At 45.4% G+C, this 17007-nt stretch overlaps 1 protein-coding gene across 1 annotated transcript; it reads right to left on the bottom strand.

Annotated features, from left to right (window-relative positions):
- Positions 1-11650: 11650 nt before the first annotated feature.
- Positions 11651-12961, bottom strand: LOC140223434 (uncharacterized mitochondrial protein AtMg00300-like). The gene is made up of 2 exons (XM_072295276.1): positions 12481-12961; positions 11651-11763 (listed from the first exon to the last, which is right to left on the bottom strand). Exons 1-2 carry the CDS (start codon positions 12959-12961, stop codon positions 11651-11653), a joined length of 594 nt encoding a protein of 197 aa, XP_072151377.1.
- Positions 12962-17007: the final 4046 nt, after the last annotated feature.

Genomic DNA, 17007 nt, shown 5'->3' with positions numbered 1-17007 from the left:
TGCTTTCGCTTTAATCATGCATCGAGCAAATGGCCAACGTGTCAGTGCAAAGTAACTCAGCACACCTGCCACACCACGGCATATTTGTGTCAAACTATTACCCGCTACTAGGCAGCAGCGTGTGTATTTAGCAATAAGCATGTATGTTTAGGAATAATCAACAATTGACAGTATATTAGTAATAAGGAAACCAATATAGAAAAGAAATATTTTCAATGATGCAAGCAATGACTGGCTAACCAACTTTTCAAATATAATTTTAATTCCTTGCCAGAACAAATGGCAGCAAAAGATAAGCCCATATCTAAACTACCACATGATGAAAAAAAATATATTCTCATTAACTACATAGAAGTTTATACCTGTCAAATTGATCTAGATCATGTAAACTTTAATTTAGAAGTAACCATATGCAGGTGAAAAGAATAGGTGATCACCTGGGTTGAGATAATCAGGGATCCTAGATTGCATACAATTATAGCTAAAAGTAATGCCAACCATTCTTTCAGCATCAAACATGGCAACTCCTGCTAGCTTCCGTCTCATCATGTTAATGGACAGTACCAATGCCTTCTCTTCTCAACGTCTAACTTACCCGTGATGTAAACAACACCTTTGTTGATCAAGCTGAGTACAAAGGAAGAGCTGTGTAAAGCCTCTCTAAGGTTGGCCTCAGCACACCTTCATTGTCCTTCACCTTAGGCAGCAACGTGACATTGTCAGTGTCCATGTCAACTGAGATATCACCAGACTCACCAGACTGGACTTTGTAGCTCGGTCGCCAATTTTGCTCCCAACCATGAGTCACCTTCCCGCTCCATGTGGAGACCTCCCAGGTCCAGCGGGAACTCAGCTTACTGCTTGGCTTGACGATATGGCGCAGCTCGACTAGAGTGAGCTGACCCACAACAACTGTGACATCCCGAAAAAGCATGGGGTCACTCAAGTAATCTTCACGTCTGATGGCTTCCAAGGGCAAAGGCTGATAGCTCTGGGTTTCATGGCAAAGCACATCGCAGATGACAATTCCCCACAATGGGTCAACAAAGCCCACTAAACCATCTTGTCGAAGTGCGATAGCCTTGGTTGTAATGTGGGAGGGAAGATCACCTTGTAGAGAAAAAGGTAATCTGCTCCATTTTTCACCCTTGGAGTCGAATAGCTAGAATGAGAAGTGCGTAGACTTACTGCTACAGCTGTCAAAGCTGAGGGCGGCGAGGTAGTAGTGTCCGGCGTCGTTGACTCATGGGCGGAAGTGGACGACTTCACCATCTAAGAGTATGGGATAGCGCCGGTGCCACCCCCGTGTGAGCGGAGTGAGACGAGGCCGATGCCCTCCCCGTCTGGGTGGAGGATGGCAACAGGCCCCGTTCCCCGATTTCCCACGATGAATTCTTCCATTAGAGGACGGGGATGGTAAGATTTTGATCCCCACGAGAAATTAAACGGGATAAATGTTGTTCCCATCGGGGATGCAGGGGACGGGGATGATTCACCGTCCCCCATCCCCGTTTCCCTGCTACTAGCCGACATAAGCCATGTTTCGGCCTAGCAGCCCACCACACCGAGGCCCACTACCATGGGTATATAAGCTTCCGGTAAAGTTCCAAACCCTAACTCTCTCCCTCACTCATGACCCACCCCTCTCCTAGCTAAGCCGCCATCGCCCCCATCCTGCACGTCGCGGCGCATCCCGCCACTAGCTGCTGATGGGCGATGGCCGCTGCTGAGTGCTGACCCCATCTGGCCCCTCACCCATCAGCGGCTCGATCTCTCACCCGCCCCTCTCCTTGCTAGCCGTCACCAGACGCCCCCAACCTGCGGGCCACAGGCCCCTGCAGTCCACAGTCCTGCTGGCCATTGCTGCTGCGCGCATGCACCTGCGCTTCGTCAACGCCAAGTCCTGGAGGGACCGAGAGAGGAGGCAGGGCCAGGGGCTAGCGGGCAAGGAGGGAGTGATTGGATGTAAAGTAGACGTGGTCAAAATGTTTAAATATTTGTTCCATTCGGTGGCCTCTTTAGTCTGTTCTTTGATTCCTTTTGCTCCTTGTATTTTCTTTGGATTCTACACGATAATTAATTGTCAGCGTTTCTTGGCAATCGATATTGTGAGGAATATTTGACTGTTCTTATTTCGTGGCACCATCTTATTTCGTGGCACCATTTGTTTACGTACCTATATTGTCTAAAGTCTACTCCAACAGCATTTTGCATTTGATAGTTTGCAGGGACAAGTACCCTACGGGGATTTAATCCCTGCGCGGAGACGGGGATGGTAAGAAAATACCCCCTGCGAGGATTGGTGGGGACGGGGATGGGGAAGTTTTCTCTCCGCGGGGACAGGGATGGGGGGCATTCGCCGACGGGGAATTCCCCATTGCTATCCCTAGGTGTGAGGGAAGAGGGGTGATGTTACGGCTGCCAATGAGGGCAATAGTGTAGCGATGAGCCAGGCAGGGGCCAAGGATCTGGATCGGTCGTAGCGATGGCACTCCGTTGGGGCCACCATTGGGCTTGTAGATGAAGAAGTTGGTCTTATTTCTGCTGACTGTGACGCGGAGGAGCATCTTGGAAAAAACATAACCTGTGTTGTAAACTACCAAAAAGATTTATCTTATGAAGTAGTTACCTTATGTAAAACCAATATCTTTGATAAATGTTACATATATGCCTCCTTTGGATGACTTTAAACTGATATACATCCATAACAAACTTATAAATTGATCTTACATATATACGTATTTGGCTTTCCGTCAAATTGCAGATTTTTTTTGCAGCTTTTGTTCTTGGAAATGAACCACTCGATGATTTGTTGTTCCGGCCAGTGGCCTTTTGGGGGCACCAATTCAGATTTGAACAACCTTTTCTCACTTGGATGACATCGCATTTTCTGATGACATCAGTATGTGCACTTGAAATTCAGAAATAATTTAAGTTCCGACTTTCAGCAATATCCTGAAGAAACCTAGCGAAATTTCACCACAAATCTTATGTTCTTCCTGCGTAACCAGACTTGGTGATATTTTTTATGGACAGTAGTATTGGTCAGGCTGCATTTGATCATGCACAAGCCTTTAAAAAAGGTATTCTGTTGATACTTTGATTATTATTACAAAAATTGATGGTCGTGTCAAAGAATTTGGTGACTAAGAAGATGATAGATGGACACGTTAATGAATGTACAAATGATTTTCGATTGTGTGTGGGGATGGTATGTCTTTAAAAGACAACGGGTTAACGAGGTATAAACATAAATCCTTGTTTACAATATTTTTTAAAAACCGGACTAGTGATATAAATTAAGCAAGAGGTTAAACCTCCAGTCCGGGAGGGATTCGGTGGGAGGAGGGGTTCCACCCAATCCTCACCTGGTTTGTTTCACACGTGGCGGGTGCCCCACAGCTGCCAAACGAAACCTAAATGGGTGCTTGAAACTTCACTGTGCCGAAATCTGGTCAAGAGAACTGTCTTCCCAATCTGGTTCCTAAGTCAGGATTCGCGAATGGGTTGCCCCTGCCTCATAGCTGCCAACCTCACCCGTTGAGATTTAGCTTGAAGCTTTTTTGAATTCATGAAATTTGATCACTAATTGTCAAAGATTAATAAAACTGAAATTTGATCACAATTCTTACTATGATACGGGAGGTATCAATGAAACTCATCTTCGCTTGACACAGAAGTTGTTGATAACACTAGGAAAACTAATGTGAAGTTTCTCCTACGACATCACTGATGAAACATGCTAAAGCTGTGGGAATTGTAAATTTGTGCCTGGCAAGTTTCATCAGTCGGAACACGACATCCTGAGCTGAATAAAATATGCAACTGAAACCTTTAATTTTTTTACCCCTGTTACACATGAAAAGTAACTTGAATCACTCATATGCATTCAAGTACTAGAACCGTTAATATAGTGCATTTAATTATATTTTTTAGATGTTAATAACTAGTAATTGTAAATAATAAAATTCAACAGTTTGTAGTGGCCTCGGAAGAAAAGAATATCTATCAGATAGTGTCCTAGTGTCTAAACTATAGTAAAAGAAATGGGAATGGTACAAACCGAACATGAATCGTAATCACAATTGAAATGGTTGAGAAAGAGATATACAGAAGAACTTTTGGTTCAATGGTTCCGTTGCATCAGCTTTTGCACAGAACAGACTCAGAGCCAAGATTAGGAGGTAGCGACACAACAGAACATGTATAGCAACAACATTGACACCCGCCCGCTGCCCCAGTGCCGCCAGGTGCTTCAGGTGCCATCAGATTGGGCATCGGGCCGACGACTGTGGGCTGCCGCAGCCCATGCGGGCTACTGCAGCTGGTCGCCAGGGCGCTCCTCGCCGGGCTGTGGGTCGTCCGGCTCCCTGGAGGCAAAGGGCGGGGGTCGCCGCTGGAGGACAGGGGTCGCGGTTCCCGACACCGCCGCCCCAGTCTCCTTCGCCGACGCTGCCAGTGTCTGCACCTTCATGGTTCACCCTCGCTACCAGAGGACTTTCTCGTCATCTTCTGGGACTATGACGCCATGTTACGGGTTCCTATGGATCACCGATACTTCACTGACCCTGTCGTACCGGTATCCGATACTTGCGTATCCGATACTTCGATACTCCGATACTCTCTATATTACCACTGTGTTGTTTTCCAAAATCGTGTATCATATCGTTGTATCGCCGTACCGGCATCGCCGTATCATATCGCCATATCGGTGATACATAGGCGAGTTCTCCATGCACCGGTGCCGGAGGATGCTGTACGACTGACGTTCCGATGCTGGTGGCGCGAGAGCTGGGCGAGTCTGGCCTCGATGGACTACCGCCTGACGGTGCGCATCGTCGGGGTACCGGCGCACCTCCGCAGCACTGCTCAAGAGATCTTGGGATCGTCGTGCAATCTCATCGCCTTGGCTCCTGAGACGGAGTTGAAGGCGAGTGTCAGGCCTCGTCACAGTGGGGAGCCTCCACCCGGGCCAGACCTGCTGCCCTTGGAGAAGGTCATAGTTGCTCCCATCCCAGTACATTGGCATGATGACCAACCTTGCCTCCGCTCACTGGTAGAAAATTGAGCATTAGTCCCGGATCATTCAATCGCGACTAAAGACCCCTTTAATCCCAGTTGATAACACCAACCGGGACTAAAAAGTTTAAAAAAAATAAAAAAAAAGGGCCACAGCGCTGGCCGCCCGCCCGCGCCCACACCCGCATAGCGCCCGCTTGGAAGAAAGGGTGAGGAGGAGGGAGAAGAGATTAGTGGTACACAGCTGCCTGTCGTGGAGATAAAAGGCCTTGCGAGACGCGTGTGAAAAGCCTAGGATGGCCGTTTAATGTCGGTTGGAATTTCCAACCGGGACTAAAGGCCCCCCCCTTTTGTCTCGATTGGAATTTCCAACCGGGATTAAAGATTTAGTCTCGGTTGGACATTCCAACCGGGATAAAAGAGGAGCCTTTTGTCCTGGTTGGAATTCCCAACCGAGACAAAGGGGGGAGGTGTTGGTGCGATATTTTCTATTTGTTATAACCGGGACTAAAGGGGTGCTTTAGTCCGAGTTGGTCTTTACAACCGGGACTAAAGCTCCTCACTTCGGTGGCCTTCGGTGCCTCATATTTGACCCGGGACTAAAGGCTCCTTAGTCCCGGGTAGTCTCGGGTCCAAAGTCAATCGGAACAAAAGCATTGGATGGAAGGTCAGTTCTCTACTAGTGGCTACCAGGCTGTCATCAACATCTGGGTGGTCGTTCACTTGTGCGCGGCCCTGGAGTCCTCGTCGACTGTTGGTGGCGGTGGTGGCGGCGTGTGTTACAAAAAATAGGCAATAAAATGACGAAGAACAGTAGATCAATCACAGGAGACACGAGATTTTAACGTGGAAAACCCTTCCAAGGAGGAAGAGAAAATATCACAGACGTTAGCCAGCAAATCTTCACTATATCGGGTGAGGTTAGAAACGTTGGAGATTTACAACTTGGGGATACCCTATCTTGGGGCCTTCCCGTATGGTAGTCTATGAGGCTTCTTTTCCATGAGGGAGGTAGTCCGTATATATACGGAGGAAAAACTCCCACACCCTCGTCTATTAGCAATACGGGACTAATAGATGGTGTAGTCCCTCTAAATGCTGATGGGCTGCTTCGCTTCGGCTCGCTTCACTTCAGCCCAAGAATTTGGATCATAACCCAACAAACTCCACCTTGAGATAAATTCCTTCTTGTAGCATAAAATGAACCTTCACCCTGAAACAACAAAGACAATACTTTCGACGCCAAATAGCCTCTTGGGCTAAACAGTTATACCAACTAAGCTTGAGCAAATCTCAAACTTAGCAACAGGAACTGACTTTGTCATCATATCAGGAGGATTATCATGAGTGCTTATCTTGCATACCTTCAGCTTACCCTGCGCGACAACATCACGAACATAATGGTACTTGACATCAATGTGCTTTGTCCTCTCATGAAACATCTGATCTTTAGTGAGATATATAGCACTCTGACTGTCACAAAACAATTTAATGCAAGAATCATCTCCACAAAGCTCAGCAAATAAACCGTTCAACCAAACTGATTCTTTACATGCTTCAGTAATAGCCATATATTCTGCTTCAGTGGTAGACTGGGGTAGCCAGTGAGTCCCTTATCAGTCCGGCCAAACTTCAAATAAGCATCTGTTGTGCCACGAAGGTACATGAAAATCCACTGAATAGCCTTCCAATGTTCTTTACCAGGATTAGCCATGTATCTACTAACCAAACTCATAGCATAGGATAAATCAGGATGGGAGCAGACCATGGCATACATCAAAGAACCAACAACACTGGAATATAGAACTCTTGACATGTACTCAAAATCCTCATCCATACTAGCACATTGTAAAGCTGATAATTTAAAATGAGGTGCAATAGGAGTACTAACAGGCTTTGTATCATGCATGTTAAAACGATGAAGAACTTTCTTAATGTAACATTGCTGACTAAGAAATAACAAACCAGAATTTTGGTCTCTCGTAATCTCCATACCTAGAATTTTCTTAGCAGCACCAAGATCCTTCGTCTCAAACTCACTACTCAACTGTTTCTTTAATGTAGTGATTTCTTTCTTGCTCTTGGTAGCAATCAACATATCATCCACATATAATAGCAAGTATATAGGTGATCCATCAACAAATTTAATGTACACACAACTATCAAATTCAGACCTCTTAAAGCCATGTGACAACATAAAAGAATCAAACCTTTTATACCACTGACGAGGAGACTGTTTCAAACCATATAAGGACCTTTTTAATTTGCAAACATAATCCTCCTTACCAGGTACTATGAACCCTTCTGGCTGGTCCATGTATATCTCCTCCTCGATCTCTCCATGTAAAAACGCAGTCTTCACATCTAACTTCTCAAGCTCAAGATCACGCATAGCAACAATACCAAAAAATGTACGAATTGAACTATGCTTTACAACTTGAGAGAACACATCATTATAATCAACATGAGGAATCTGACTTGAGCCTTTTGCTACTAACCTTGCCTTAAACCTCGGAGGTTCACTAGGAGATAAACCCTCCTTTCTCTTGAAGATCCATTTGCAACGGACAATCTTCTTCTGTTTAGGCAAGCGTACAACGTCCTATGTGCCATTTTTCTCGAGTGACTGCATCTCCTCTTGCATAGCTGAGATCCACTTCTCGTGATCACCAGAACCAACAGCTTCAGTGTCGTAGTGTGGTGGAACCGTCCAACTTAAACTGGCTTAAGTGCGCCTAATCGCTGTCAGAACAATCATTGTCCAAAACGCACTTAAAACAGTGTAAGTCCGGTAGTCTGTCAAGGATCCTGTTCACAGAACTCCTTGAAAACCTCCACGGTGTGTTCCATAGCCATACATCATGATCGCTTCCATGATGGGATAGCATCAACAAACATTATATTTTTACATACATAGTAAATGTACGATTTACTACAAACCATAGATTGAAAGAAACTTAGTAGTGCAAGTTAAACCATTTCTAAGAGTTTAAAACTTAACCAGTCCAAGGCGAGGAATTAAACATTTAGGTCTTATCCTGGGGTATCATGAGACTCATAAGATACCCTAATTCTTTAGAGCTTCCTCCTCGGTGGGTCCCTGCTAGCTTTCTGAAAAATAGTTACAAGGATCCCTTTTACTGAATGATAGCTGTTTGGTGTACTAGCTGACTCACATTTTGTGAAAAAGCTTAGTATCGGTGGAACCTTGGTTTTGTTATTTTATTGCACTTTGGTTTTTACCTAACCCGTCTAGATGAATAAACATTTTGAGCACTCAATGGGACTAGGTCATACAACATATTAATTTCAGGAAAAACATTATATTCAACGTGATTACACTACGATGCTTAACAATGATCAAAGTGCATTCATAACCGAGAATTGCGGTGATCCGGACCGATTTACATCCTGCAGGAGATACCCGACCACCAGCCATGTACAACTGTACGCGTTGTACACAACAACCTTTCGATTACTCGTACCAAAAGATTGGGAATATGACTACCCGAACCCAGAGACGCACCCCCACATGGGACCCCACGTCCGGCCTAGTCTCCATGTGAGTTTTAGGCTACGCCCCTGCCATTCTCCAGCACATCAAGCACAGGTACGAAATATTCCCGATTAGAGAGCCAACTAACCTACCAGGCTTTGCTGGTCCCATACCCAGTAAGCAACCAGATAAAATCACTTGATCAAAGGTTAAGACAACGAACGGTCCTTAACCACATTAGCTTAGCAGACAGAACTACCATCTCTAGCTTCTCTAGCTTCTGTTCGCATTTCCAAAATCTCAGGCCATTTCCTTGATTAACATGTATGACCATCTTAGCCTTAGCGTTGAGTAACCAAAGATTACTCATAGGTATCTAAGCATTGCTAAGCATAGGATAGTTACTAATTAGTTGAACAGATGGCAAAGATGTCCTTAATAACAAGGTTGGATTGTGCATAAAAGCAAGTTTTCAATCAACTCCTAGACCTAATGCACATATAAAGAAATAACCATTAATTGGACTCATGAATAGTAATTTCCGAAAGTAGATGCGTTTAAATGCACCGGAGCTTGCCTGGGATCAACAAATGTTAGTTCTTCGGAAAACCCCTTTAGTAAAAGAAGCACTTCAACACTTCTCGGACTCTGACAATCGTCAAATGAATTCCACGAATTCCACTTCAAGAGCTTCGACGTCTACGATTTAGTACATGCAGGAGTTAAAGATGCAAACTTTTGAACACATGACTATACAACTTTCCTTCATGATAAAGTTGCAAGCCAACACTAAACTACCCATAAAGATTAACCCACAATTTTAATTTCCTTACTAACCTACCTAAGCCTTTTCTTTTATTTTAGAAAAGTATTATAATAATTTTCTAATCTCAAAACTTAATTCCTATGGATTAATAATAATTTGTGAATATGAAAACATTATTCAAAATTTTATGCATTTAATAAAGGTTAAGCATTTATTTAAATACCTTAGTAAAAAGGCATTAAATAAATACCTAAATTTTATTATCTTTCCTAGGGTTTAAGAATTTATAATGCATAAAGGAAAATAAAACAATCCTAATAAAATTGGTTTCACTATTTTTGGACATTTCTACAATTTCTAGTGAATTAAATGGTGATAACCGAATTTAATCTATTTATCTGCCAAAGGGAAAATCTATGATTATCCAACCCCTCCCGCCAAGCTTTTCTCACTCACGCCACTTCTACCCCACGTTCTGATGCATGGACCCTCTTGGGCTGGCCCCCTTTTTTCCCTCTCTCACTTCCACCTGGGTCCCAACCGTCAGCCCCCCCTCCCCTCCTCTCATCTTCCCTGGCGCGTGGGCCCCCAGCACCAGGGGCTTCTTCCTCCCTGCGCCCCTAAGGCAGGGCACAACAGTAGGGGGGCGGAGCCTCGCCGGCGGTGCCTCCCCGGTGGCATGGCCGAGCTGGGGAGCAACCCCAGGCCGCGGCACACCCAAGGGTGGCAGCGGCTCCCATGGAGGCGGCCTGGGCCGGGCCCTCCACGGGCGGCGGCACCATGGCCGGTGGCCGGCCGGCGCGAGGCCTGGTGGTGGTACCAAAAACAGCCTTCGGTGCGACCTACGGCCTCTACACGACCTAGCTACTCTCCGAGGACTGACAATCGAAGGGAAAGGGTCGGCACAAAGGAGCTCACCGAGAGGATAGTGGTGGTGGCGGGCGGATTAAAACGGCGGCTATTCGGAGCTCGACGGCGAGGAACTGAGCAACGGTCGGCCTCAAGGCATCGTGGTGAGGCTAGAGGGGCTGTTGGTGGGTGGTGGTGCGAAGGGAATAGTGGCGGGGTGATGGTCAGCGATGGCGCTGGCTCGCTCGGGCTCTGTTCTTGCCACGGTGAAAACTGACGGGGGTAGAACGGATAGGCGCGAGAGGTGACTTATACAAAGTTTTACCGCTGCATGCCGTCCACCTCGACTTGTGGCAGGTGTACGTGGATGCGAATGTGGCTCAGCTCGTCGCGCTGGCGGGCACTCCGAGATGCCGGCGGCGGCACGGCTCCTGCCATCTCTGCTTTTTCTTGTCTCCTTTATCTCCTCCCAACCGATAGGTTCAGGCCTCAATTACTCAAAACTTTCCATCTCAACTCGTAAAATTCTTTTAAGAAAACTTGTAGAGTAATCCAAGCACTTTATTTTATAGATTGGCCTCGAACTGAAATGATCAATCTAAGACCAAGATTTTTAAACCCCAAGTTCAGGCACAATCAATGTAACTGAATAACTTTAGTTCAGTTTCGTCAGGGTTATTTATACTTCTTTGAGCTTGATTTAAATTAGGCAAACTTGTTCCATGCAGCCTGAACCTTGCCTATCCTTGTTCTACAACTAACAAAGATTCCATTTTGCACAAGAACCCATATAACTTTTACACTGGATTTTTCTGAAATTTGCTCCAAACATTGCTAATTGCGATGAATTTCAGACAAAAATTTCTCGCGACTTCTTGGCTGAAATCAGCCCAACCTGCTATTTTGGACTTCATTATAAATTAGAATCATCCACTTTATCTAGCCCACAATATCTTATTTTCCTTCTCCATAGACCATATTTCACTAATGTCCAGAAACATTGCTCACTTACTAGAAAAATTCTCCAGAAATTGATTCCAAAGTCGTGTACTCAATATTATTTTCAGATTCTTGTGTTTTCGGACGATGCATAGTAACTTTGTTGATTCCATCTTCGATTATATTTCCGAGAGGTTTATGACTTGAATTAGACCCCAAGCTTCATTCTTTTGAGTTCTAAATACTCTCAAGCCTCAATTTCATATCTTTGCCAAATTTATCCAAATTTGAAACTCCAAATTGCAAATTTGGTCGAATTCGGCTCAAATTCGATTTTGGCTCAATTTACCTTCCTTTAATCCAAATTTAACCATTAGCTTCTTAATGTCATACTTAAGTTGCCATTAACACTAGGTGTTACACGTAGCCGGCTCATGAGTGTTCTCCACCTGTTCAGCACAACTAAAAGCATAATGAACCATATCACATTCCTCAATTAAATGTGGCTGAGGTCCACAATTCCTCTTTGTTCTGCGATTTGCAATAGACTGATTTTGTGGCTGCAAAACAGGAGGTGAGTGCTAAACAGTATCATGAACATCATTATCAACAATTTCAGTATCCTGATCATCCACGTGCTCCACCTGCACGCTAACATGTTGCTGCTCCTCATCAAAATTAACTGGCGTAACATCTGTGGACAATTTGTCATTAAACATAACAGATTTATTGAAAACAACGCTCCTGCTCATGAAAGTCTTTTTAGTGTATTTTTAGTTTCAGGATTCCATAACTTATATCCTTTTACTCCAGAACCATAACCAAGAAACAGACACTTAATGGCTCTAGTTTCTAGTTTTCCACTATCGACATGAGCATAAGCAGTGCAACCGAAAACTCTCAACTGTGAATAATCAGCAGGCGTACCAGACCATACCTCAATGGGAGTTTTCTTATTAAGTGGGATAGAAGGTGACATATTGATCAAGTAGCAGGTGGTGTTCGCAGCCTCCGCTCAAAAGCGCCTGTTCATACGAGCATTGGATAACATGCAACGAGCCTTCGAGATGATGGTTCTATTCATGCGATCAGCCACACCATTCTGTTGCGAAGTTTACGGGATGGTGTGGTGCCTGACAATGCCTTCCTTCCTGCAGTAATCATTAAAAGAATCCGAACAGAATTCACCACCATTGTCAGTTCGAAGAATTTTTTACCTTCTTCTCAGTTTGCCTTTCTATCATAACTTTCCACTCTCTAAAAGCAGCAAAAATATCATCTTTATTTTTCAGAAAATAAGGCCACGCTTTTCTAGGGTAATCATCAATAATGGTAAGCATGTAACGAGCACCACCATAAGAGGGCTTACGAGACAGCCCCCACAAATCAGCATGTACATAATCAAGTGTACCTTTGGTGCGATGAAAAGAGGCGTTGAATTTTACCCTCTTGTGCTTACCAAAAACACAGTGCTCACAGAACTTCATCTTACCCAGAGTGCAGCCATCCAACAGGTCTCTCTTGATCAATTCTGCCATACCAAGTTCACTCATGTGCCCAAGACGCATATGCCACAGATTAGTCTTATTTGGTTCATCATTAGAGACAGTAGCAACGGTAACGGAACCATGTAAAGTACTTCCTCTAAGGACATATAACTTTGCAGAATTCATATCACCTATCATATGAACGAGAGAACCTTTTGATACCTTACACACTCCACCTGAGCCGAAGTATTTGTATCCTTCGTCATCAAGTGTGCTGAGGGAGATGAGATTTCTAGCCATCCCTAGTATGTGTCTCACATCTTTCAGCATGCGTATCATGCCATCAGGCATCTTGATCTTAACGGAGTCAATGCCCATGATCTCACGTGGGTTGTCATCCCCCATACGCACGACATCTCCATTCTGCACAGACTTGTAAGAACTGACCCAATCTCTGTTAGGGCAGATATGAAACGAGCATGCAGAATCAAGTATCCATTCATCATGACTAGCAACACAACCAGCAAAAATGACAATATAGTCTCCTGAATCAGAATTATCACCACCAGAGACAACAGAGGCCTTACCATCACCATCGGATTTATTTTTTGGTTGATACGTACCGTTCCTTTTCTCCTTATTCTGCAACTTCCAACAATCCTCAATGACATGAGTTTTCTTCTTGCAATACCTGTAGAACAACTTGCCTCTGGATTTCGAATGGCCTCTACTGTTCTGGCTCTTGTCTCGATTATTGCTGTTGTTGTAAGTTTTCTGCTCAGATCTGCCTCTGACCTACAATGCTTCGTCCTTGGAGGACGATCCCTTAGATTGAACCATACATTTCATCTTCTCCCTCGTCTGGAGAGCCTCATATACTTCTGCAAGGGTTAGTTCATCACGACTTAATGGTATGGTGTCTCAGAAATTTGCAAACAAACTAGGCAGTGAGCATAGCAATAGAAGGCCTAAATATTCATCATCATATTTTACCTCCATCGATACTAGGTCGGCAACAATCTCCTTAAAGGTCGATATGTGGTTCAACACCGAACCACCTTTTTGCTACTTGTGTGAGAATAACTTCATCTTCATATGCATCTTACTGGTTAAATCCTTAGACATGCAGATCAATTCCAGTTTGAGCCAAAGTTCTGCAACAGTTGTCTCCTGCAACACTTTTTGCAAAATATCATTAGACAGATGAAGTTGAATCATAGACAAAGCCTTACGGTCCTTCCGCTTCTCCTCAGCAGTCCAAGACTCCTTTGTGACGACTGACCCCAAATCTCTCGAGTTAATCTTAATCCGAGTCCCTGATCCCCTATCTCAGCTCTACCGAGTTTAAGTACTCAACCTCCAATCCGGTCCCGACCCCTGTGACCCGACCCCTCTCCGCTGGCCCCAGTTCCGACCCCGCTGACCCTTCTCCGCCTCGTCCGAGGGCTCGGCTATATCTTTTTCTTTGAACCGAGGGTGTATATGTAAAACTTGGGGACCTTTCAGCATTGAGTCTGAGGACCCCTAGCACACCAAATCCTCTAGATTAAGGGTCAGATCATAAGTTCCTTTCCTCCGACCCTTACCTCTTGATCTCCACCAACTCCATTGAACCTCCCCACCCTCCTGTATTTTATCGCAAGTTTCTGGGCTCAGACTTGCAAGTGTTGCTGTTGAAATAACCGTCTAAAGTGCTAACTCATGCATTGCATTCGTGTAGAGCTGCGTCTCGCCGACGGCTTCTACGAGTTGTACCCGGCGCCAGAAGGAGTTGTAGCCGAGCTCCCGCCTCCAGAAGCCGAAGCCGTCCCAGCAGAAGACCCTTTCCCTTCCTTCTCGCTTGAAGGCAAGCCCCGGATGCATGAAACCCCTATGTTCCCAAACTTGCACATGCCTTCTGCATCTTGTTTGTGCATTTACGTATAGGAGTTGTTTGCAACCCTAGATATATAACTAGATCCCATGATCTGAACACTAGCTGTTGGACCGAGTAGCTGCTTTGCTTAAATAGGAAGCGGTAAAATTCGAGTGATTTCCTGTCACTCGCGAGTTGTAGGAGTTGGTTGTTTTCCTCCTGTCACAACTATAAGGACGATGGACGGGACAGGGTTTTGGGTAACTCTTTGGTGGTCGGCTGATCGTCCCGTCTGTCTATGGAACTTGCTAAGGCCCGACAGTGGTGGTGTTCATGATCAAGTGTTTGAAGGTACTAACCTCATACTTATTATGGGATGAGGAAGCCGAGTACCGGATTGAACCTAGACGTGAGCGGTCGCCCCATTGTCCTTGGAACGGAGTTTCCCCTGCTAGCTGTCGCACGTGGTGGCAAGCGTGGTCACAGAACGGTAGAGGCCGGGTCTGTGGAACCTTGCACCAAAGGAAATGGGCCCAACACGGGTTAGGGGATTGATGGGGAAGGCCGACACAGGAAGCGACCTCCGTGGTGCGCAGATGTTGTGAGGTTAGGTTCACCATGCATGGTTAAAGAACTCGAATCGATTCGTCCGCCTCTCACAGTTTGAGACTGCTTGATCGCTATGTCACCCTGAGTAATGATGGAATCTGATGATAACTTGATCTCGATGATGTTTTATACCCTCTGTTTGGTTCTATGATTGCTTAGAGTAAGTTGCCAACTTAGACCGGTTAATGAACCTAGAATCGGAGCTAAAACTTGAAAGTAAGGATCTACTTAGCACTTCTTGGCAAACAAACCCCTCAACCAAAGAGCCTTGCATGTCTAGAAGTGGTGGAGTAGCTTCCTCCTGTCGGTTAAGTCTTGTTGAGCTTAGTAGCTCAGCCTTGTTGTGGCTTTTCTTTTCAGGTGAAGTTGCTGCTCCCGAGCCTTCTGTTGGCACTTGGCCGCCCCAACTCCCTCCGGGTTGGACGGTTGAGTGGGATCCCTCCTCGGACGGCGAGGAGAGGGATCACTGACGTCCTGGCTGGCCTCACCAGGGACGTCCGACCCCTGGCGTTTAACTTCCGTTTGCTTACCTTCTGTTGTTTTTCTTCTAAACCTTGTAAAACTCTGATGTTTGTTTTATGGCCGAACTAAATGGTTAAGCTGTTCAACTCAGTGGACTTGTTGTATTCTCTGGAACCACTCACCTTCGTGTGAGTTTGCTAACTCGGTCCTGTTCAAGTGGTTAAATCGGATGAAATCCGACGGCACTTCGTGTTAACTTGGCTAAGGCATGGGTGTCGCGTGTTAGGCGACTTAACCATGTTTAATCAAGCTAATCCAAAGTGGATCCGCCACAGCTGGTATCAGAGCTGGTTTAGCAAGAGAGAGAATACAATAGGCCCTAATCACTTCTTTAAAGGATAAAAGTTGCAAGAAACTCTTTGAAAAATCTCGTACGATCGTTAAGGATGACTTTAGTACGAGAGGCCCTAGGTGATTTTTGGATTGTTTTAGGTGGCTAATATTTATTGGTTATCTTGCTAACTTCCAGCACTTCGCCACGTGTATCATACGTGTGCCGAGTCTGCATCACGAGTATGCGAGGGTTGATAGCGAGTTCTATTCAAAGGACCCTATCATCGCGGCTGTTTCGCCCACGTTTATCATACGTGCGCAGGTTCCGTATGTTAATTTATACGAAGGGTGGTATGGTTCGATTCCAACGAGCCTATCATCACGGTTGTTCGCCCACGTCTATTATACGTGCGCTGATTCCGCATCACGAGTATGCGAAGGGTTATATGGTTCCATTCAAAGGGGGCCTATTTCCACGGTTATTGTGCTGTCCATGCAGCCTTAAACGCATGGGTGCCGTTCCTATAGTGAACGGTAATGTTTGGGAACGCTTTCGTGGGTGCTGGCACGAAAGGTTCATGAGGTTGTGTTTTCTGTAGGTACACTAACCGCGTTCGCTTAAGAGACGTTACTAGAGCCGACTAGCTATTATAGGGAGAGACGTACTGGTTGCCTCGCCACCGGCACTGACTGCGTAAGCCCAAGGTTTTGGCAGTTGTTTTGGTTGAGAAACGAGGTAGGCCGTGCATGCGACATAAGCTAAGAATCTGTAAAGTCACCCTCCTCAGAAGCAACGTTGCTCGGAAAAGCTCTTCCTTGGTTCTAAGGATTTCTAGTTTCTTCCAGCTTGTTTCCGGTTAAAATCCGGATGCTTTTTCTGTCCGACCCCTTCTCTTCTTAGAGTTCTATCTCATGTTGTTTGGTTCTTGGTTCAAGTTGGCCGACCCTGGGTCACGAAGTCGGATGCGCCCGACCCCTCGAGGCGCTTCTCCGCCTCGACCGACCCTTTTCTTGTGCGGTTCGCTTCGCTGACCCCTTCCTGTGCTGTATCGTCTAGCCGACCCCTTGGCCTAAGATCGGATATAATGGAATTCCTGGAATCTGGTTATGGTTCGCCCGAGGTCATGTGCGGAACTAAGAGAGTTGCTAGCTAAGATGGCAAGAGGAAGTGGGTGTCTCCTTTATAAGCTGT

Source organism: Setaria viridis, chromosome 7 (genome assembly GCF_005286985.2).
Source record: "Setaria viridis chromosome 7, Setaria_viridis_v4.0, whole genome shotgun sequence".
Lineage (NCBI taxonomy): Eukaryota > Viridiplantae > Streptophyta > Magnoliopsida > Poales > Poaceae > Setaria > Setaria viridis.
The sequence above is the reverse complement of the archived record's forward strand: the minus strand, read 5'-3'. Positions and strand labels throughout refer to the sequence as shown.

What these genes read in the sequence shown, in the direction of transcription:
- LOC140223434 (XM_072295276.1), bottom strand. Translation starts at nt 12,961, where the DNA reads ATGGGGGATGACAACCCACGTGAGATCATGGGCATTGACTCCGTTAAG. An exon ending in CTCTTTTCATCGCACCAAAG is followed by an intron (nt 11,764 to 12,480) that starts GTACACTTGATT and finishes AATTGTCCACAG; the next exon opens with ATGTTACGCCAGTTAATTTT.